We start from the raw sequence: 23115 nt of genomic DNA, 5'->3' as shown, positions 1-23115 counted from the left end.
CACCCACACAGTAATAAAGGGAACTTTTATTTCATCAGAATACTAAACAAAGAAGATTTGGGGTTTATGAAGATCTCAATTGGGGTTGAGTCCTAGATCAACTTCTTGATTATGTAAGTATTCACTTCTTTTTGAGCTTTCTGCTTCATTTTTTAGTTCTTTGTTGTAAAATAATAATAGTTTTCAATTTTCACTTGAATGCATGTGGGTTTTAGGGGTTGATTTCTTGATCAAATTGAGACAACTTAGTAGGTTGTAATGTTGTGCAATCTTTAGATTTGACATTCCTAAAAAGAAAGAAAATTAAAACTTACACAATTTCTGGTAGTAGTACCTGACCTAAGTCAAATTGTTACAATTTCATGTTCAGGTTATTATTGTAGGTTGTTTTGAAACATATCTACTGCATTTGATTACTGTATATATGGACATTCTGCTGCAGCAACAATGAGTTATGCATTTCGAGGAGCTAGACCTGATATTGAAAATGGGTTTGCTGGAAGTATTCCTCATCAACGTCCTTCATTGGTATTATTCAACATTTCCTTGGATAGTAGTAATTTGAAATGTGAAACAATTTTGCCGGCTTTGTGATACAGCGGATTGTTTGTTTATCATGTTTTATGTCGAATCTTTTTTTATTATCAGAGAATACGGGCAGCACGGCCGAATATTACCAACTCTTTTGCTTTTCTATTCACTGGTAATTATGTCTATCTGTAGAACGTACTATTGTTTCAATTGACATTTGTTGTCATTACCTGTGTTTACATGAGTTTTAATTGTTTGATTCTGCAGTTTTCTTGCTGTTCATGATACTAAACTCGAATCAGATATCACCAAGATTTCTGGTATGATTCAGTTTAAGTGTGAAAGTTGAAAATTAGGATGTTCCTTAAACCGTGTATGCTGTGTGCAACACAGATATTTAACGGAGTCATTTTTGTAATTCAATCTTTTGTAGGTTTGGTTAGTTTTTGGTGTTTTTCTGGTGGCTGCAATCTTTCGAATGTATGAAATATGCAGACAAATTCAAGCTCAGTCACAGGTGCATGCTGGGGGTCCCAGTGATGCACTGCAAGGTCAAACAGAGTTGCGGTTGCAGATGCCGTCGTCGTCGTTGGCAATTGCAGCAAGAGGTGGATTACAAGGTTTAAGACTCCAGCTTGCACTTCTTGGTCACAATTTTGATGAACTAGGTATATGAAACTTGGACCGCATATTTTTTAATGTACTAGGTTCTGTTTCAGGTAGATTTGAGATGTATGACAATGCCTGAAGTTACTATCTACATGTGATTAAAGGCCTAAAGGATTGATTGAAAGGCCAAATTTCTGATGGTATCAAATGGTTTTAATTTCTCGTGCAGAATTTGAAACTCTGGGTGCAGTTGATTCGCATAATGTTTCCCCTGCTCCCTCAATGAGTGAGGAAGAGATTAATGCCCTTCCTGTTCTTAAGTACAGGGTTACGGGTGAAGAAAGGAAAGTAGTGCGTTTGTTTTCTCGACTTGTAGATAGTGTTTTCTCTATCTTACCTTATCTAACTTTTATCTTTCAATTTTCTTGTACAGTGAGGATGCGTTACAGCAGCAGAGCTCCTCTTCACCCGCAGCTGAGGTGTCTGTTTTGGTCCTCTTTATTCATATAATCCACTACACCACATACCAGTTTTCTAGTTGTATATGACTAACTGTTTGATCTATAATTTCGTACATATTATACGATTTTACTAGAACATTTCCCCCACTACAAAGAATGTCTACATTTCTTGTGTTTTTGTTCATGTATTGATTTTTTTCTCACACAGCAGAGTAATCAAGTTTCTGGTGAAGCAGAGGCTAGTCCAAAGGATCCTGGGGATGGACTAACTTGTAGTGTCTGCTTGGAGCAAGTGAATCAAGGAGAAATCATCCGGACCCTTCCATGTTTGCATCAGGTGTGGGCCACTCGATTTTATCACCATTCAAGCATTTACCTTTTTCTTGTTATTTATGTTGTAGATGCTATATGCTCTGTGCTAGTTGTGCAAAAAAATGTCAAAATTCATTGTTTCCATCCAGCTATACGTTGTAACCGTCTTTCTGATCCTTGTCTTCTTGACGAGCGCAGTTCCATTCCACCTGCATTGACCCATGGCTGCGGCAGCAAGGAATATGCCCTGTCTGCAAGTTTAGAGCAAATGAATTGCTGGAATGACGCGGGTACTGGAATATATGATGGTTCCCCTGTGGTGTGACGGTATACTCTCAGCCTTAGAGTCTCAGGTTCATATACATCCACCTTGTAATAAAAATAAATGTGTCGGTTATGTATATCTAGGTATTAGAAAACTCAAGTTATAAGGAAAATTAGACCAGACTTAGGGTAGTTCTGTATTTAAGGACTGCAGCCACCGTGTTTTGAGTTTATTCCTGTTGTACTTGGTCATACATGTAAGTAATCAAAAAAAAAAGAGCTTGCGTATGTAAATTTAACTGTAATTAGTTGCTGAAATCTGGTCTATGAGTTATCAATATTCAGTTTATCTGAAACTGTGCTATCCAACGTTCCGCCTTGAAATGAAACTCATTGTTTTATAATTAACTGTTTCATCTACTTCAGTTCCTTATCCTGTAGCAGTGACACGACACTTTTTAGGTGCAAATGAATCCAATTTTGTATTTGTTTTATGTTCCCTAGTAACTAACGATCTTGGTCATATAATGACATCTAAACTGCCCCTTAAACTTGTCTTTCTTTTGAGATGTTTATTAATTGATGAGTACAAGAATTTTGTCTGCTGCCATATTTATCTTTATCTTCAGCATTTCATTTTGGTATGCATGTTACTAGGGTAGGGTCCATTATGTTAGCTAGATTTTATTTATATTAAATTTCTCAAACAATTTTCACCATGAAATTATTATTCTTTAAGATAGATTCAAAGACACTGGGTAAGTGATCTTATTTTGCAAGTCAAGCAATATCTCCTTTTTTCTTTGTTTTTGATATAGACATGTTATGTAGTACAAGTTCACAAACCTTGACAAGTCAAAAACAGTACTACTTCTTATCTCTAACCTTTTGGTAGTGGTACTACACCTGAATAATCCTCAACTTATATTGAGAATCAGAAATTAGATCCAGGGGGATGAACTTTAGAGACAGCATCCATGGCACGTTGTAATACCATGAAATTAGCTCTCAAATCCAACATAGTAACAATTCTAATCCTTTTCATTTGTGTTTTTCCATTGTTTTTGTCTCAAGTTGTTAATGGTCATGGAGGTTCTCATGATGAAGATGAAGAACATGTTGATGAAGCCGGGGCGCACTCGGACGTGCGTTCCAAGGGGTTAATTCTTGTGAAAATTTATTGTCTTATAATATTGTTGGTGTCCACTTTTGTATGTGGAGTGTCTCCATATTTCTTGCGGTGGAATGAAACTTTTCTATTGTTAGGAACTCAATTTGCCGGTGGGATTTTTCTGGCGACTTCTCTACTGCATTTCTTAAGTGATTCGAATGAAACTTTTGAGGATCTCACCGAAAATCACTATCCTTTTGCTTACATGCTTGCTTCATTTGGTTATATCTTTACTATGTTGGGTGATTGTATAATTTTATATGTCACACGACGCTCTTGTAGTAGCGGAGATGTGAAAATTGAAGTTGATGTAGAAGAACAGGTAAAAAACAGGATTGCGCCGTCAGCACATCTTCAACCAGCTGAAGTTTTGTTGAGGAGTTCTTCATTTAGTGATACTGTGCTTCTGATTGCTGCACTATGTTTCCATTCTGTTTTCGAGGGCATAGCTATTGGAGTTGCAGGTGTTCTTCTACTCCATTAACTGTTAATTGATATTGGTCCCATGTTAGGTAGAGACTTTTGTCATAAATTAGCTGTCTTTGCTTTATCTTGAGAGGTTGTCATATCTTCATCATGACTATTAGTTGTTTGATTTAATGTCTACAAGTTGTTGCATGTGACAAATTTCTTTAGTCAAGCACTCCTGTGGCAAACACATTTTTGTACGTGTTTATTGGTGCTATTACCTTTCACTGATGCTTGTTTAGACATAAGAACTGACTACGTTTATAACCACAAACTTTGTCAGATAATAAAGCTGATGCGTGGAGAAGTTTGTGGACCATATCACTTCACAAGGTATTTGCTGCTGTTGCTATGGGAATTGCACTGCTCAGGTTGTTACCAGACAGGCCGTTCCTCGCAACAATTGCTTACTCATTTGCATTCGCTATTTCAAGTCCAGTTGGAGTAGGCATCGGGATCGGTATTGATGCCACTACCCAAGGAAAAGTAGCTGATTGGATCTATGGCATTTCAATGGGTTTTGCAACTGGAATTTTCATCTATGTGGCCATTCACCATCTTATTTCTAAAGGCTACAAACCAGAAAAACCTTCTTTCTTCGACACCCCGTTTTTTAAGCTTGCTTCGGTGCTTTTAGGTGTGGGAGTGATGGCAGTGGTCATGATCTGGGATTAACTGGAGAACAATTTATTTTAGAGAAATATCCTACATGAAGCTTATGAACTTTCTCACACCAACGGGCTGAGGAAATGTGCCGGCCCGGGCAAACCTTTTGCTGGTGTTTCGCATTAAGCAATGTAACAACCTTAACTAATACACCTCTTCTGTGAAATGTAATCCCTGGTCCTCTTATAGATTTTACTCATTTTTCGAGTCAACTAACACTTGTTTGTTTAAATCTGACTCGGGAGAGGCAACTAACACTTGTTTGTTTAAGTCTGACTCGGGAGAATCTGACTTGGCTGAGTTAGATGTCATATTGTGAGGCACATACTTGATTTGACTCAAAAAATTTATGTAATTCTGTTACTCGTACAAAAGTGACAGTATTCTTTTGGAGAAACAGAGGTAGTAATAATTTTTCAATCAGCCAGGCGAATCAGTCGGGTCTGAAAAAAAAAAAAAGCGTTAAAAGCCTACTTTTGAGATGAATATCTCTCTTAGGTTGTACAGACTTATCTGTTAAATAATTTGGGAACAAAGACTTCTAAAAACTTGTGGAACCCAAGTGGACATGGGCTAGGTCGGATCTTTGGCTAGTAGGCTTTCGGCTATTTCATAGAAGAACCATTTTTTGGGACCATGATTTTTTTGTGGGGACCATGATTCTATTTCAGACAAGACATTATAAGTAATCATAAGTTATCCCTTATCTAAATGTTTTTCTTAATACCAAATTTACCCTCCTTAACTAGATGTGTTAGTTTAATGATTAATTAGTTATTAGTTAATGATTAGTATGATTAGTAATGATTAGTGATTAATATGATTAGTATGATTAGTAATGACTAGTTACCATTAAGTAGTTCTAATACAAAAAATTGAAAATTTTCTTTCCGAGAAGTTTTAAATTTTTGTGCGATTAAGTTCGGCTAACCAAATTTATGACCAAAAACGAACTTAATGATTAGTGATTAGTATGATTAGTAATGATAAGTAATGATTAGTTACTAGTAAGAAGTTCGGTTACAAAAAAATTGAAATTTTTCCTTGCGATCAAACCGAACTCTATATTTGGTGTGACCATTAAATAGTTCGGTTATAAAAAAATTTAAAACTTTTTACGATCGAACCGAACTTAAAGTTCGGTTAAGAAACATTTTTTGCGACGTAACCGAACTAAATTTCGGTTGGGAAATGTTTTTTGCAACTAACCTAACTATTAGGGTTCGGTTGGGAAATGTTTTTTGTTACTAACCGAACTAAGGTTCGGTTGGGAAATGTTTTTGCAACTAACCGGACGATTAGGGTTCGGTTGGGAAATATTTTTGCTACTAATAGTTCGGTTGGGAAATGTTTTTTGCGACATAACCGAACTAAGGTTCGGTTGGGATATTTTTTTTGCGAAATAGCCAAACTGTTCTTCATGTTCATCATTTCCATTAGGTTCGGTTAGTTCGACAAAGTTTTTCACATAATTCCTAGCCGAACTTCTCTCTGCAACTTCCATTTTCAACTCATTTTGATGGTTAATACTTATTTTTCAATCGAACGAGGAACGTCAAACAAAGAGAGAAGAAGAGGATAATTTTTTTTTTCAAAACTAAAAAATCTCGATTCCTCCCTATTTTTGTTTTTGATTTTGATTTTGGTTAATAGATTCATTCAGATTAAATATATATGATTAGATTTATATAGTTATTAAGTTAGTTTTAATATTTCTAACTTTTATCCTTCAATTTTTGCTGTTCAGTGAAGATTCATTACAGCAGCAGAACTCCTCTTTACCCGCAGCTGAGGTTTCTGTTTTGATTCTACAAGACATGCCAGTTTGCTAGCTGTTTATCAATACTGGTTGCACTATGGTTTCTTTCATATTTTAGGATTTTATTAGAGCATTTCCCCCATGAAAAATTATTTATCCGTTTTTGTTTTTGTTTTGTTCATGTAAGGTTAATTACTTCTCATGATTTGCTTTTTCCTAGCTTAGCAGAGTAATCAGGTTTCTGGGAAAGCAGAGGCTAGCACGGAGGCTCCTGGGAATGAACTAACTGGTAGACTTGTAATGTCTTCTTGGAACATGTCAATGACGGAGATATCATCCAGACCCTTCCATATTTGCATCAGTTGTGCACCCCTCATTTATCACCATTCATGCTTTTACCAATTCGTGTTGCTTATGCTGTAGATGCCATATTTCTGTGTACTCGTTGTGGGGTCTTAACTTCTTGTTTGTGAAACATGTCAGAATTCATTATTTGCATCCATCTTTCTGATCCATGTTTTCTCGACTAGTGTAGTCCCATTCCAACTGCAGCGACCCTTGTCTGCAGTAACAAGGAACATGCCCGGTTTGCAAGCTTAAAGCTAATGAATGGCAGGAAATTGATGCAAATACCCAAATGTATAATGGTTCGCGTATGGTGTGACAGTATACTCTCAGCTGAGAGTCTCAGGTTCATATACATTCACCTTGTATTAAAAATAAATGTTTTGGTTTGGTATATGTAAGTATTAGAAATATCATGTTGAGAAAATAGTTGGACAAGACATAAGGTAGTTATTTTACTTGTACTCCAACATTTACGTAGTCTGTAATTACGTACTGCAGCAGCTATAGCGTTTTGAGTTTTATTCTTATCGTACTTGGTCATACATGTAAGTAATCAGAACATGTTAGGTATGTCAATTCGACAGTAATTGGTCTATGAAACTTGATGTGCATGAGTTATCGATGTTCAGTACATTTAGAATTATGCTGCCCCATGTTCTGCCTTGAGGTCATACTCATTGTTGTACATTAAGTGCTCCATCTATTTCTGCTGTTCATCCTCTAGCAATAACGCGAATATTTTTCACTGAAGTGACTGAATCCAATTTTGTCTTTGTTTTATGTGCCTTAGTAGCTAACGATTTTGGTCATACAACGACATTTAAACTGCTCATTAAATTTTTATCAATTTTTTTTTATTGATGAGCGCAAGAATTTTGTCTGCAGCATTTTTTTACCTTTATCTTCAGCATTTTAATATGCATGTTTATCAGGATCCATTATGTTGTCCTTAGACATAGCAAAAAGGATATAAACCTTTTAGCCAGATCTGTATGGAATTATATATTCACTAAGATTCAATGACATTGTGTAAGTGGCAGGCAGAAGTAGGGTAAGGGATCTTATTTTGCAAGTCAAGCATTAAACATTATAAATTTCTCGCATTTTTTTCTTCTAATTTTTTTTTTATATAGAGAATGTGTAGTACAAGTTCACAAACCTTGACATGTCAAAAACAGTACTACATCTTCATGTCTCTAACCCTTTGATAGTCAACTCTGTACTACACCTTGATCAATCTAGTTCCTCATTTCTCTAGTTATTGCCTGAATAAGCCTGAACTCATATGGAGTAATGGAGAATCAAAAATTAGATCGAGGGGGAGAACTTTAGAGACAACAGCCATGGCACGTTGTAATACCATGAAATTAGCTCTCAAACCCAACACAGTAACAATTCTAGTTCTTCTCATCTGTCTTATTCCATTGTTTTTCTCTCAAGTTGCTAATGGTCATGGAAGTTCTCATTCTGATGATGAAGAACATGTTGACGATGTTGGGACGCAATCGGACGTGCAAAAGGGTTTAGTTCTTGTGAAAGTATATTGTCTTATAATATTTTTGGTGTCCACTTTTGTAGGTGGAGTATCTCCATATTACTTGAGGTGGAATGAAACTTTTCTACTGTTAGGAACTCAATTTGCTGGTGGGATTTTTCTTGGGACTTCTCTAATGCATTTCTTAAGTGATTCGAATGAGACTTTTAAGGATCTCACTAAAAATCGCTATCCTTTTGCTTTCATGCTTGCATCATTTGGTTATGCCTCTACTATGTTAGGTGATTGTATAATTTCATATGTCACACAACGCTCTCGTAGTAACAGAGATTCTAAAATCGAAGTTGAAGAAGGAAGGTCAATGGAAGAACTAGAGAGAAACACGATTGCACCGTCAACGCATCTTCAACCAGCTGAAGTTTTGTTGAAGAATTCTTCATTTAGTGATACTATGCTTCTGATTGCTGCACTTTGTTTTCATTCAATTTTCGAAGGCATAGCCGTTGGAGTTGCAGGTATTCTACTACTCCATTAACTGTTAATTGATATTGATCCCATGTTAGGTTGAGACATTTGTGTATTGTAAAACTTAGCTGTCTTTGCCGTAGCTTAAGAATTCGTCATATTTTCATCACGAGTGTTAGTTGGTTTATTTTGTCTCAGTAATATAAGAGAAGTGTTGTGAACTCCATTTATAAACAGATATATCAATATTACTGAAACAAACTAATTAGATTAACACATTACTCTCTGACTGTCAAATGCTTTTATGGGTCCTATCTTAAACACGTTTTTTTGCATGTATTAGTGGTACCACTAAAATGTTAGATAAATTTTGATCGGTGGATGTTCCTGATTATGTAAAAACCACAAATGTTTACAGATAATAAAGCTGATGCATGGAGAAGTTTATGGACCATATCACTGCACAAGATATTTGCAGCCATTGCCATGGGAATTGCACTGCTTAGGTTGTTACCAGACAGGGCGTTCCTTACCACCATTGCTTACTCATTTGCATTCGCGGTTTCAAGTCCAATTGGAGTAGGCATAGGTATTGGTATTGATGCCACTGCCGATAGAAAAGTAGCTGATTGGATTTATGCCATAACAACGGGTTTCGCTACTGGAATTTTCATCTATGTTGCCATTCACCATCTTATTTCTAAAGGCTTTAAACCACAAAAACCTTCTTACTTCAATACCCCGTTTTTTAAGTTTGCTTCGGTGCTTTTAGGCGTGGGAGTGATGGCAGTGGCCATGATCTGGGATTAGTACTGAATTTGGTCGTGCAAAAATTCGATTAATTTATTTCTGTATGTTTTGTGAAATGTTATTGTGTGTAAGATATTAAAAAGAAAGATAAACCATGGTCGAATGGCTGTTGATCGGCCGTCGATCGAATCTTTTCCCGTCTAAATGCGTTGATTTGCTGCATTTGCTTTTTCTGTGTTAATCACAGAGTTGATGTAATATATTTTTCATAATTCATTTGTTATCTGTCTCTTTCAGACCTGCCAATTATGAACAGAAAGTTTTCGGGCCTGCGCCTAACTCTCGGGCTTGTATAAAATAGGCCTGTTAAAATCGACCCTTGAGCACGAAGTTTTCCCGGGTCCAAGGTCCATAACATTTTAATCCAGTATTGACTTGGTCAAGTTCATGGTGGGTCGCGTTTACAATCCTCTTCCATATCCACTGAGCTGTGGGCAACTCCTGTGGGACCCACACCAAAAAAGAATGGGAACAACAAACAATTGTGAACCTCAACCTTGTGTCGGTGTCACCATTTTCTGTCAATCTTAATTATTTGTTTTCTTTGTTAAAAAATCTTAATTATTTGTTCAAAAGAATTTTTATTTGTCTAGAAAAAGTCGGGTATCATGTCCTAATTTTCTCTCATTTTATTTTTTCATATGTTCTTTTTTTTTAAAGAAAACTTAGGCGGAGCCTAAGGATTTGGATTGTTAATAATGCAAGTGTAGTTATTGTTTAGACAAACATTAGACCCACTGCTGAGGTTCTTACAAGTTATAGCCAAATTCAAAGCTGGGAGATTTTGGGTTCTATGTAACAGTTTAAGACCCAATAAAACAAAAGTTACAGGTTTGATATGTAATAGGGATTCTTCATTCGATGTCTGTTTTTCCTTGTGGTAGTTTCTACTGAATCTTCCTTTGATTGCTTGGATGTAGAGAGTGTTGAAGTGCTCCAGGATTTCACTTGTTTCAGCATGTATTTCTATGTTCATGTGCTGCTTTTCCTCTGCCCATTGAAAGGCTAAGTCTGCTCCTCCTGTGGCTCCTTCTGCTCCCCACTGTCCTGTGTGTCCTCTGCTATCAACATAGTTGCCTGCAAAATTAGTAATAGTTAGTGCAGAGAAAATCTGATAAGTGTTGGGATCCTAAATAGTACAAATTTTGATTAAGAAACCAAAGCTCTGCTTGTGTTGTTGGACCCTAATAAAAGTTCCAGGAGTAGCTATATGGGATTCATTCTCAATGATATGCCCCTGAGTATTCAAGGCATGACAATGTAACTTGTGAATTCTGTTATGATCACAGAGATGTTGTTGAATGCTGAGAGTAGTATTCTTAGCATTAGGAGAGATGTTTTGGAAAACTAGATCACATCTAGCCTTCCAAATGAACCAACAAGTGGTAGCATAGATGCAGACATTATGACTGATGTTCGCATTGTGAAACCAGTCATTAAACCAGTCCATGAAAACAGTATGGTGATCAAAGAAGCCATGATTTACACCTAACATTTGCTGCCAGACTTCGGTGGCGGCAGGGCAGTTGAGGAACATGTGTGTCATAGATTCCTCCCCGCTGTTGCATAATTTGCATATGGGATCAATATAGTGGAGAATGCTTGCAGTTTTGGCATTAGTTGGCAGAATTTCATGAGCACATTTCCAAAGAAAATTTTTGACAGCTGGTGCCACTTCCAAGTTCCATATAGCTCTCCAGTCTCTTGTTGTTTGATCATTTCTATAGAGATTCTCTATTTTGGCTTTATATAAAGCTTTAACAGAGAATTTTCCTGTTGGTGGAAACTAACAAGTTACAGCCAATGGTGACAAGAAATGGTATTGCTCCTACACACTTACTTTTTGCTGATGACATTTTCCTGTTTAGCAATGGTTCAAAAAAAAGCATTTTAAATCTCTTGCATCTTCTTGATGATTACCAAAGTTGTTTTGGTCAAAATATTAATAAAGATAAAAGTAAGTGTTTTATTGATGACTGCTCTAATGTCAGAGAAGCTCAGATTGCAAATATATTACAGATGGATTTCACTTCATTCGCAGATAAATATTTAGGAGTCACTATTCATCCAGGGAGAGTCAAAACTGCTACTTTATGGCCAATGGTTGAAAAGATGCAAGAATATCTTGCAGTCTGGAAAGGGGAACTTCTGTCTTTTCATGACAGATTGATCTTGATCAAACATGTTCTTAGCAGTATTCCTATATACAATATGGCTGTATACAAATGGCCATCTTCAATTATTAAGGAATGTGAAAAATTTATGAGGAACTTTCTATGGTCAGGAGATGCAAAGGTTAAAAAATCTAAAACTATTTCTTGGAGAAGGGTCTGTACTCCTTTAGCTGAAGGAGGCTTGGGACTTAGAAGACTTTCAGATATTAACAAATAATTATTAATGAAAATGATGTGGAATCTCACTAGTTCTAAGGAAGACTGGTCTTTATTTCTTGCAGACAAGTTTAAAGACAAAAATGGACAATGGACTGATCAATGTAAGCTTTCTTCTGTGTGGCCTGGTTTAAAATGGGCTTGGCATTCTCTTTAAGAGTGATGCTAGATGGATTATAGGCAATGGTGAATACACTTCAGTTTGGTTTGATCTCTGGAATGGTGAAGTTCCTATAATTGATAAAATTGGTTTTACTGAATATGTAGATTCCAATATGCAGATGAAGGTTAAAGACTTAATGCTGGGTAATGAGTGGATTATTCCCAGTGAACTACAAAATTTTATTCACTATCCATTGCCACCTATAACTGGTACTCAAGATGAAATGGTTTGGAGTGGTGATATGAAGGGAATTTTTTCTACTTCAGCAGCAGTTGACAAGATAAGACATAGGGAATCAACTCTCCACTGGCCTTCTTATATATGGAAACCTTTCATTCACCCTGGTATTTCAAGTAACATCTGGAAGATACAGCAAGGAGTCTTTGTGGATGATCAACTCAAAATTCAACAGGGTTATTCAATGGTGTCAATGTGTTGTATTTGTAAACAAGATCTAGACAGTATGTTTCATCTCTTGTGGTCCTGCAGTTTCAGTATAAAGATCTGGCAATGGCTAGGTAACATCTTTCACTTCTCCATTCCTTCCTCTTTAGAAGATGTAATTCATTGTGCAAAAAACCATAGTCCCATAGTTAAACAAATATGGTTGACATCATCTTTTGCTACTATGAGAGAACTATGGTTCCTTAAGAATAGAATCTTTTTTGATAATGCTAAGCCAAATGAGAATACAGTAAAGAGTAAAATTTTAAGCTTAGTTCATTATGGAGGTTATAGAATGAAAGCTACAAGATGGACTCATGACTATGATTCTCACATTCTTGAATTCTTTAAGTTAGGGAACAAAGGAAGTAAATTCACTACAATTAGAGAATGTGTTTGGTTGTTACCTCCAAGAGGAGTTATTTTGTTTTGTTGTAATGGAATTGCATTAGTGGACCCAGGTTTGGCAGGGTTTGGTATTATTTATATAGATCATGATGGTGCAGTTGTTGGTACCATTTCAGGAGGTCTAGGAATTGCTTCTAGTTATATAGCTAAATCTTTCTCAGTGATATGGGCTTTTGAATGGGAAAATAAACTGAAATGTGATAAGTTATCATCAGAGCAGATTTAAATTCAGTGGTAACAGACTTTCAAAAAGGCACAGTACCATGGTGCTTCAAGACTAGGTGGATCAAGGCTAAAAGCAGCTTAAGTCAACTGTGCTATGAACTTTGTTACAAGGAAACTAACTTTTCATCTGAAATTTTAGCCAAAAAGGGAGATCAAATGCATATGGGTGAAGTTGAACATCATATTGGAAAACTAGCTCATTTGATTACTATAAAGATGCCAAATAGAAAATATTACAAAATGTGTTAGCTGTATTTATTTTTGTCTTTCTTGTTGTATTTTTGTTTTTCTTCTTTTGTTGTAAAACTTTTATCTTCTTGGTTTAATAAAAATTTGGAGATTCAGCAAAAAAAAAATCTCCTATTCTACATGCCTAATCTTCAACATTACTCGAAATCTTCGTCACTTCGAAGTACTCCAATGATCCCAAAAGTTGTAAGTTCAGCATCATCGTTGTTGAATATCCGTAGCTATAACAACGAGAAAACAATAGTTCTCAATCATTCTTATACAGTGTCATAGTATCATTACACATCGTCAAAGTTCAATTGTATCACAACTTCAACAACAATACTATGGTGATATGTATCACTCCACCTTAGTCAATACTCCATCTCACATGGAAACCACTCCCCCTTACATAATGATCCGAAAACCATATGTATTTGTAGTGTGAACTACATATTAATTCTCCCCCTTTTTATCAATAAAATTGGCAAAGGTACAAGAACGCGATCCTAATGAAATTTCCGAAAGAGACATTTATTGACCAAAAGAAAGCAAAAATATATCATATAATTTAGATGCAATCATAAATCCGAAGCTAAATGCATTCACCAAGGAGTTTATAAAAGATACAAGATAACACCTATAATATTCCACAGCCGCACTTCCCACAAAGATTTGGCAATTAAGCACAAGTTCAATTAAGAACTCTCCCCCATAAAATGTCATTCCCGAAAGAACAACAAGAGCGACCTTAATTTCGAAAGAAAAGAAGGATTTCTTTGGACATAACAAATCACATACAAGTATGAATTTGAATCCAAAATACTCAACTAAATTAACCACAAGAGAACCCATGATTAATTTAATCGAAAATGCTCAACATAAGTGAACTTATGGAGACTCAAAAATATACAATTAGATTAATCACAAGAGAACCCGGAATTAATCTAATTGAAATACACAACCAAACTAATCACAAAAGTAATCAATTTAATTGGTCATGCTCATCATAAGAAAACTTACGGAGCAACAACTAAATAACCAAACAAGATGATTAATTTAGTTGAATATGCTCGACATAAAGTACCTCACGGAACAACAACAAAGCTAATCATATAAATAATCAACTTGGTTGTTTAGTGCTCAACATAAGACACTTTATGGAGCCTCACAGTAATACATAAAAGATGGATCAGGGAAGATCAACATTGCGGAATACACAAGAATTCATTCTATTTTCCATCACTATTCGCATAACGATATTCAATAGACATAATCCTTGCAAACAAAAGATTTTAACCTATCTTCCATCAATAATTTACATAATAGGCTTAACTTTTGTATTTTTCAAAAGTCTATTCATTCTTTTATCATGCATATCGACATACGAAAGACTTTACTTTTGACAAGATATGGGACAATCATAGTTCACGGACGTAAACACACATATCCCATAAAAATATTGCAATATATAAAACCATAAAGATCAATACTGCAAAAATCATCTTCCAAACAAATTTAGAATTTAAACCAATAAATCTAAACACAAGAAGATGAAAACGTTGGACATACCTATGTGTAATCACAATAATGGCTATTCCAAACTCTAGTTATTCTTCTAACAAAAACAAGAAAATAGAAGATTTACTAGGCAATAAAGGAGAGAATCAAAGTTCGTTGAGAACCTCATATCTTTCAATGAATCCATCAAAGAAGGTATCACTGATTTCCTTTATTCTCTTGACTGTAGACACACCATGTTCATGAGTTAGAACACTAACTTTGCGATCAACAACCCGAGCATGTTGTCTAGCCTTGGCGTAGTCCATGATGAGCTTCTTTTCATTCCATATCAGAATATTCTGATTAGCAAGGATTTTGGCCTGACCATCCAAGAGTTGGTTTATTTGCAGTTGAAGATTTGCAAACTCGACCTTTTAATCGTTCTGAACACGAATTAAATCCTTGACAGAATCATCAATCCAGGAGTTGTGATCCTTGCTTTCAAGCATCTTCTTTAGAACCGGCTCTTAAATTGACTCACATCCTTGAGCGTCTTCCTCCATATCAAAATGCACAATCTCTTGAGATTTAGCAGAGTTCTCCATATAATTTTTGTTAGGGATGGAAAGACACAATATAGAGTAATATATATACATATATATGCGTATCTAAACAGGAGAAGGAAACTCTTGTTTTTGGAAACCCTAAGAACTATCAAGAGGAGGACGCAGACGTTTGTGGACCATTAGCACACAAAAAACAAAACAACTCAAACTGAAATAATATACAACATATTTGAGTGTTTCTCAATAAATTTCCTTGCACCTCTCAAGTTAGAAACAAGGAAAAAACACCTGGAGTCAGGTGGTAGAGTGGAAATTAATCCCACTGTGATCATTGAGAAAGGAGTTGTATATATCATCTGACAGTTTGATCTTCGTGTTCTTCGTCTTTCTTCGGTTATCTTTCATCCCAGAAGAGTAAGACACGGTGTGTTTATCATATCCGTCAGAAGGCTTTCCCTGAGGACTAAATCTAAGACCTCTTGCAACTGGTTCAAGAGGATCAGGATAAAGAGGGATCCATCTTCTAGACTTAGATTTACCAGAAACAGTACTATAAACATAGGGAATTCTTTTATCAGTAGCACAAGAATTTATCCCACTCGAATGGATTTGAACCCTGTGATGATTTCTAGGAAAGAGATCATATTTATAAGGATCCTGGTTTTCTGTGGGCATGCGATTCACTGCAGTAGTCGACCGACTATTTGTTCCATTGACAGTGGAGAGAAGCAAATTATGAAGTTTAGAAATTTGTTTCCTTTTGGCAAAACAATGGATATCATAGTGATTCTTTTTCCCACAGAATGTACAGGTTCGTGGAGGAGAAGTAATAAACGACACCTGTTTTAACTTCATAGCCATATGAGAAGATTGCAAGTTATGTAAACCTTTCTTGACACAACCTTCTTCTGGAAGTTCCTTCATGTACTGCAATCCATGAGAATTAGTTCCTACAGAAGAGTTTCTCCTTAAGACAAAGTTTTCCTTTTCCACGGATCTGCACTGTTCATTGGCTAAAGTAAGGGATGCTTCTAGTTTTTCTTTTTCTACACGAAGCCTGTTAAGCTTTGATGAATGCGTCTCGATCAAACGTTTCTCTCTAGCTGAGTCTTACTTAACAATATCCTCAAGAACACTAATTTTTTCACGTTATAGAGTAGTTTCTCGGAGAAGTTTTTCAATATTCTTAGAGAATGACTCAATGATGCCATAGAGTTCATGTTCTCGATCAAGAGAATTTTCAAATTCATTAATAAGCTGATCATGATCCTGAAAATTAATGATCTCAGTAGAATTTTTTGAAATTCTGGTGAGCTTCATTTCAGCTTTTGCCATAGTGCGAAATGTCTCATCGGAGAGAGAATTGTTGACACAAGATGGAACAATCTTCTTACCTCGGGATTCAGAAGAATCATCTAAGGAGTATTCCTTTGAGGTATTCCCAAGACATTTGGTATAGTTAAAAGCTTTAGAAGACATCTTAGTATGCGTATATGTTAGAGATTCTATCCTCAGACTCAGATTGCCACAAACACAGACTTGTAAGGTCTTTTAAACATGTTTTCCTGCTCTGATACCAATTGAAAAAACGGGGGTACAAAAACCACACCCAATATTTCTCTTAGCAATCTGTATGAACAAAATCCAATATACTTTCTAGAGAATCAACAAGACAGTCAGACTCAATCTCTCGATTTGATATATACTCAAGCAAACAGAAATCTGCGAGTCTTTATCAAATACTAGAGAAATAACTTGGATGGTACCAAAGACCAATATCCAAGTGTCAATCAATTTAAATGAACAACCAAAAGGTCGGATTTTCTAATTGATTGAATACCGCACAACCTGTGATATTTCAATTATATAACAAAATATAATGCGGAAAAGAAATAACACAGACACCAGAATTTTGTTAACGAGGAAACCACAAATGCAGAAAAACCCCGGGACCTAGTCCAGATTGAACACCACTGTATTAAGCCGCTACAGACACTAGCCTACTCCAAATTAACTCATGTATGGACTGTAGTTGAACCCCAACCAATCTCACATTGATCCAAGGTACAGTTATGCGCCTACGTCTCTGATCCCAGCAGGATACTGCATGAAAAGGCGGGGGTCTAACACAACCACCCAATATTTCGCTTAGCAATCTGTATGGACAAACTCGAATATACTTTCAAGAGAATCAACAAGACTCAATGAATTAAAAGTATATCAATGAGTGAATATCTCTCTCTTGTTTTGATTTACTTAAGCTAATAGAAATCAGCGAGTCCTAATCAAACACAAGGAATAACTTGGACGGTACCAAATACCAATGTCCAAGGATCAATCAATATCAATCAACAACCAAAAGGTCGGATTTCCAATTGATTGATTCAAACGCACAACCTGTATTATTTCAATTATACAAACAAATATAATGCGGAAATAAAAATTACACAGACACCAGATTTTTGTTAACGAGGAAATCACAAATGCAGAAAAATCCCGGGACCTAGTCCAGATTGAATACACACTGTATTAAGCCGCTACAGACACTAGCCTACTTCAAGCTAACTTCGGACTGGACTATAGTTGAACCCCAATCAGTCTCCCACTGATCCAAGGTACAGTTGTACTCCCTACGCCTCTGATCCCAGCAGGATATTGCGCACTTGATTTCCTTAGCTGATCTCACCCAAAATCGCAGGCCAATAAACAAATCTGTCTCACACAGACAAGTCTATCAAAGGATCAATTTGTCTCCCACAGAAAAACCCTAAAAGTTTTTGTTCCGTCTATTGATAATAATCAAGGTGAACAGGAACCAATTGATAATCCAGTTTTATATTCCCGAAGAACATCCTAGATTAATCAATCACCTCACAACAATCTTAATCGTATGGTAGCGAAACAAGATGTCGTGGAATCACAAACGATGAGACGAAGGTGTTTGTGATTACTTTTTATATCTTGCCTATCGGAGAACTCTCACGATCTCAAGCCAATGAATATGATTGTACCGTTACGATAGAAGATGCAAGATCAGATCACACAACTACGATAAAAGTAATATCGGTCTGGCTTCACAATCCCAATGAAGTCTTTAAGTCGTTAACCTGGTTTTAGAAGAAGAAAAACCCAAGGTTAAAGGAGAATCGACTCTAGCACGTAAAGTAGTATCACACATAAGGTCTGGGGATTAGTTTTGCACAATACTAGATGTCTCTTTATATAGCTGTTAGATGAAAATATTATTTAGATTCAAGCTAATATTTCTCAACCGTTAGATCGACAACTTATCCTGTCATACACGGATGACTGTACGCTTCTAGGTTTGTTAACCTCACCCAAACGTGTACATTGTTGGTTCAACAATAGTCTACCCAAAGTGGTTAACCATATGAGCGTTTCATACCAACCATGTTCTTCTTCACCATAACTAGTTCAATTGACTCAAATGAACTAGTTAAGAGAGTTGTTCAATTGAAAGGAAATCTTATGTAACTACACAAGACACAATTGAAGCAAAGATGATTTGATTCACCCGAATCGGTTCATGAACTCTAATAGACACGGTTTGCAAATGCATTCCTAATTCTTTTAAGATTAAGTTTCAGAAATCATCTTTATATATATAACCTTCTCAAGTTCGTATAATAGGTTCGCGGACTTATGACACCGGATAGAGTTTACAAAATCCAGCAGAAATTTCTGGGTTCGAGAACTACGCCGGTTCGCGGACTGGGTTCGCGTACTTGGCTCACGCAAGTAGTTTGTCAACTACAGCAGAAATTCTCGGGTTTGAGAACTTCGGCAGTTCGCGGACTGAGTTCGCATACTTGGCACTTGCCATACTTCCGGTTCTCTTGATCAACGAAGTTCGAAAACTTCAGTTCAAGGAATCCATTGGTTATGTAATCTAAACTCTCATTTCAATCATTGAAACATTCTTAGAGGACGTTATATAGTTGTTACACTATTTCTCGTCAAAGCAATTTTCAAAGTGATTGAAACATTCATGACTTTCGTCACTAGGTAAAGATAAACTTGGTCGAAGCGAAAAGCTTACCAACACATATTTCGAGATATAGATAGGCGAGGTATACTCGGCTCGAAATACCAAATGTGTATGATCTAGTCTATATATATAGCATACGACTTTTTTCTCAAATAGTAGGAGATAAAATAAATAGATTTTTGAGTGACAGATAAGTTCAAGTCTCCACATACCTTTTTGTCGAGAAGTTCCACCGGTTCCTTGAGTAGATCTTCTACTTGTATGATGAATCGCCATGAAGTCCTTGAGCTCAAGTACACTTATTATCCTAGTCCGAGACTTAGCTATAAGATACTAGAAATCAAGACTTATAGTTTTGATCACTAACATTGACAAACATGCTTGAGATAGCAACGCATGCGAGTTTGATCGATCAGTGCTCTAACACTACGCACTTGATTTCCTTAGCTGATCTCACCCACAACTAAGAGTTGCTACGACCCAAAGTCGAAGACTTTAATAAACAAATCTGTATCACACAGAAAAGTCTACGGTAATCCATCTCCCACGAATATACCTACGAGTTTTGTTCCGTCTTTTGATAAATCAAGGTGAACAAGAACCAATTGATAAACCGGATTTATATTCCCGAAGAACAGCCTAGTATTATCAATCACCTCACAATAATCTTAATCGACGCAGCGAAAAAAGATATTGTGGAATCACAAACGATGAGACGAACTGTTTGTGATTACTTTTATATCTTGCCTATCGGAGATATCAATCTCAAGCCAATTATTACAATTGTACTCGTACGACAGAAACAACAAGATCAGATCACACAACTACGAGAAAGTAGTATCGGTCTGGCTTCACAATCCCAATGAAGTCTTTAAGTCGTTAACCTGGTTTAGAAGAAGAAACCAAAGGTTAAAAGAGAACCGACTCTTGCTTAGCACAACTAGTATCACACAGAAGGTGTGGGGATTAGGTTTCCCAGTTGCTAGAGTTCTTTCTTATATAGTCTTTCAAATCAGGGTTTCAATCAATGTTAGCTTGGTAACAAAGCATTTAATATTCACCGTTAGATGAAAACCTGATTAGATTCAAGCTAATATATTTCAACCGTTAGATTGAAAACTAGCTTGTTACACACAAATGAAATGCACGTTTCTAGGCTTGTGTAACCGTACCCAAACTTGTACATTTGTTGGTTCAACAATAGTCAACCAAATGGTTAGCCATATAATCACTTTCACATCAACCATATTCTTCTTCACCATAACTAGTTCACGTGACTCAAATGAACTAGTTAGAGAGTTGTTCAATTGCAAGGAAATCTTATGTAACTACACAAGACACAATCGAAGCAAAAACGATTTGATTCACTCGAATCGGTTCATGAACTATATAGCCACGGTTTGCAATTTGCAATCCTTAGTTTATATAAGAATAAGTTAACAAACATCGTTTTTAGATATAACCTACTCAAGTTCGCGGACTGGGTTTGCGGACTTAAGTTCCCGGACGGAGTTCACAAACTCCAACAGAAATTCTCGGGACGAGAACTTCCGCCAGTCCGCGGACTTGGCTCACGCCACCATGCTGGTTTCTCTTGATCAACGAAGTTCACAAACTTCGGCTCAAGGAATAAGCACTTATACATATATGTGTTTCCACAACAATGCTTATATCCTCCAATGGTTATATAATCTAAACTCTCATTTCAATCATTGAAACATTCTTAGAGGACGTTGATACTCTATAGTTGTTATTCACAAACTATTTTTCGTCAAAGTAAGCAATTTTCAAAGTGATTGAAACTTGTGATGACTTTCGTCACTAGGTAAAGTTGAACTTGGCTAAAGCGAAAGCTTACCAACACATATTTCGAGAAATAAACAGGCGAGATAAACTCGGCTCGAAATATCAAATGTGTATAATCTAAGTCTATATAGCAAAACGACTCTTGTCTCAAGATAGGAGATAAATGGACTTTTGAGTGATAGATAAGTTCATGTCTCCACATACCTTTTAGTCGATGAAGATCCACCGGTTCCTTGAGTAGTCCTTCGTCTTGTATGATGATTTCCATGAAGTTCTTGAGCTCAACTACACTTTCTATCCTAGTCCGAGACCTTAGCTATAGTAGACTAGAAATCAAGACTTATAGTTTTGATCACTAGCATTGACAAACATGCTTGAGATAACAACACATGCGAGTTCGAGCGAGCAATGCTCTAACAGATGATGAAAGAGTTTTAGGGTTTTGAATTCCAAGTAAAAATCTCGAGGTGTATTAGTAACGGTATCCATGACCTACCCTACTCACGTAAGGCAAAGGAAAAGAAAAAAAACCCGAAAAGATCTCAAAATCCTCAATAATTTCTATTGGTCAGGGCCCAGGAGATCTAGAATTCAAGTTTTTGGCCTTACTTTCAATGTGAGGCCAGCAATTTCTACTTAAATTATATATAAAATTTTGTTATCTCATCGATGTGAGAAAATATGTGCGAGCCATTTGTATTAGGACTGATCACCATAATGCACATAAGACAGCACATTAAATGTGCTTAGTTAACAAAACGCGGTCCATACAAACCTTATGCATGTCGAAAGTGGAGTTAACAACAGTGCATGAAAAAATAAGTAGAAAATGCGTATTCACAGTATGTACGAATTTTGTATACCGCTAGAATTGCTAACCAATGCAAGTACGAAAAGGACAGTAAATATGTAATTCAAAGTATCCTTCAAAGAAGGTAATGTTCTCATATGCAAAATGGGTTTGCACCTAGTGTTGTGAAAATTGCTGCAAAGATAAATAAACTAAGATCAGAATTGAGATACTAAATATATTTGTTGGGAAGGGAAGTCATGTCTCCAAAATCCTTATGCAGTATCTCCTTTTTCTGTTGACTGTATCCATTATTTAAGCAGCTTACGCATTTATAGAATTTGAACACGATCCAAGTTTTGGTTAACAATATCAATAATATTCCAAGCGAAGTGAAAACCCAAATTTCAGTTTCATATATGTTTCTGTTGATGCTTCAGTTTATAAGAAGCAGATCGAAAGCCCGTGATTATTATCGATATCAAACAAAAGACACGAAAGATTTTCCAGAGAGTAAGATAAGAAGAGTAAAACCTCTATGATGCTCTTTAGATTCTCCATTATGTATTATCAACTACGACATTAAAAAGACACCGAAAATTGAGAAGAAAGGGAAAGACACAGAGAATCAAGAAGAAAAGGGAGCGATTGAGCGAGAGGAAGGGATGCGGTAATTAGAATTAGTGTTACGGTTTCGTTAGAAACTCTTGATATAGATGGTACCATTCGCACCACGTCTCCTGTCACCGTTACGGGAAGCCATTGGTGATTAGGGTTTAGTTTATAGCAAGAGAGATTCGTGATTAGTTGTAGTTGTAGTGTGTACCAGTAGAAGTTAAATAAACTCGGATGATTGAGACGCAAGTCTCAGTTTTTTCTAGGTCCGATATTCGGTGGTGCTCTGGGATGAAATATCGGTGCTGTGAAAAAGCAGAAGTTTCTTATTGGTCTAAATATTTTGTGGTGCTCTGGGATGAAATATCGGTGCTGTGAAAAAGCAGAAGTTTTTTATTGGTCTAAATATTTTTTGGTGGGGCCAGAAACTCTAATAAAAGAGAGCTTGATCACCTTTTAACCACACCAGAGGAAATTCACTTGAAATCATATTATTAAACCCTATTTTCTATTGGTCAATATTTTTTGGTGGGGCCAGAAATTCTAAGAGCTTCTCCAACGGTGAATGTGAATATTTCATATGTGGCATCACTTTTAAGACATCCTTTG

At 36.2% G+C, this 23115-nt stretch overlaps 4 protein-coding genes across 7 annotated transcripts; all 4 read left to right on the top strand.

Annotated features, from left to right (window-relative positions):
* On the top strand, positions 1–2515 carry LOC113309668 (E3 ubiquitin-protein ligase SDIR1-like). 4 transcript variants are annotated; one of them, XM_026558142.1, is made up of 9 exons: positions 1–113; positions 443–528; positions 649–703; positions 799–851; positions 965–1199; positions 1370–1484; positions 1574–1619; positions 1810–1938; positions 2112–2515. In XM_026558142.1, exons 2-9 carry the CDS (start codon positions 448–450, stop codon positions 2196–2198), a joined length of 801 nt encoding a protein of 266 aa, XP_026413927.1. In that variant the 5' UTR covers positions 1–113; positions 443–447; the 3' UTR covers positions 2199–2515. The 4 variants fall into 4 exon arrangements, with proteins under 4 accessions (XP_026413927.1, XP_026413929.1, XP_026413926.1 ...); XM_026558144.1 differs by having other exon boundaries at positions 4–113; positions 371–528; positions 1813–1938; XM_026558141.1 differs by having other exon boundaries at positions 4–113; positions 371–528.
* Positions 2516–2955: 440 nt separating this feature from the next.
* LOC113309667 (zinc transporter 1-like) lies at positions 2956–4694 on the top strand. The gene is made up of 2 exons (XM_026558139.1): positions 2956–3812; positions 4100–4694. Exons 1-2 carry the CDS (start codon positions 3155–3157, stop codon positions 4489–4491), a joined length of 1050 nt encoding a protein of 349 aa, XP_026413924.1. The 5' UTR covers positions 2956–3154; the 3' UTR covers positions 4492–4694.
* A 3052-nt stretch (positions 4695–7746) lies between these two features.
* Positions 7747–9595, top strand: LOC113308366 (zinc transporter 1-like). The gene is made up of 2 exons (XM_026556830.1): positions 7747–8599; positions 8968–9595. The coding sequence occupies exons 1-2, from the start codon at positions 7933–7935 to the stop codon at positions 9357–9359; spliced, it is 1059 nt and encodes a 352-aa protein (XP_026412615.1). The 5' UTR covers positions 7747–7932; the 3' UTR covers positions 9360–9595.
* A 2167-nt stretch (positions 9596–11762) lies between these two features.
* LOC113311204 lies at positions 11763–12990 on the top strand. The gene is made up of 2 exons (XM_026560050.1): positions 11763–11853; positions 12017–12990. The coding sequence occupies exons 1-2, from the start codon at positions 11763–11765 to the stop codon at positions 12988–12990; spliced, it is 1065 nt and encodes a 354-aa protein (XP_026415835.1).
* Positions 12991–23115: the final 10125 nt, after the last annotated feature.

Source organism: Papaver somniferum, chromosome 9, assembly GCF_003573695.1.
Source record: "Papaver somniferum cultivar HN1 chromosome 9, ASM357369v1, whole genome shotgun sequence".
NCBI classification, from domain to species: domain Eukaryota; kingdom Viridiplantae; phylum Streptophyta; class Magnoliopsida; order Ranunculales; family Papaveraceae; genus Papaver; species Papaver somniferum.
Note: the sequence above shows the minus strand (reverse complement) of the source record. Positions and strands in the feature narration are given on the sequence as shown.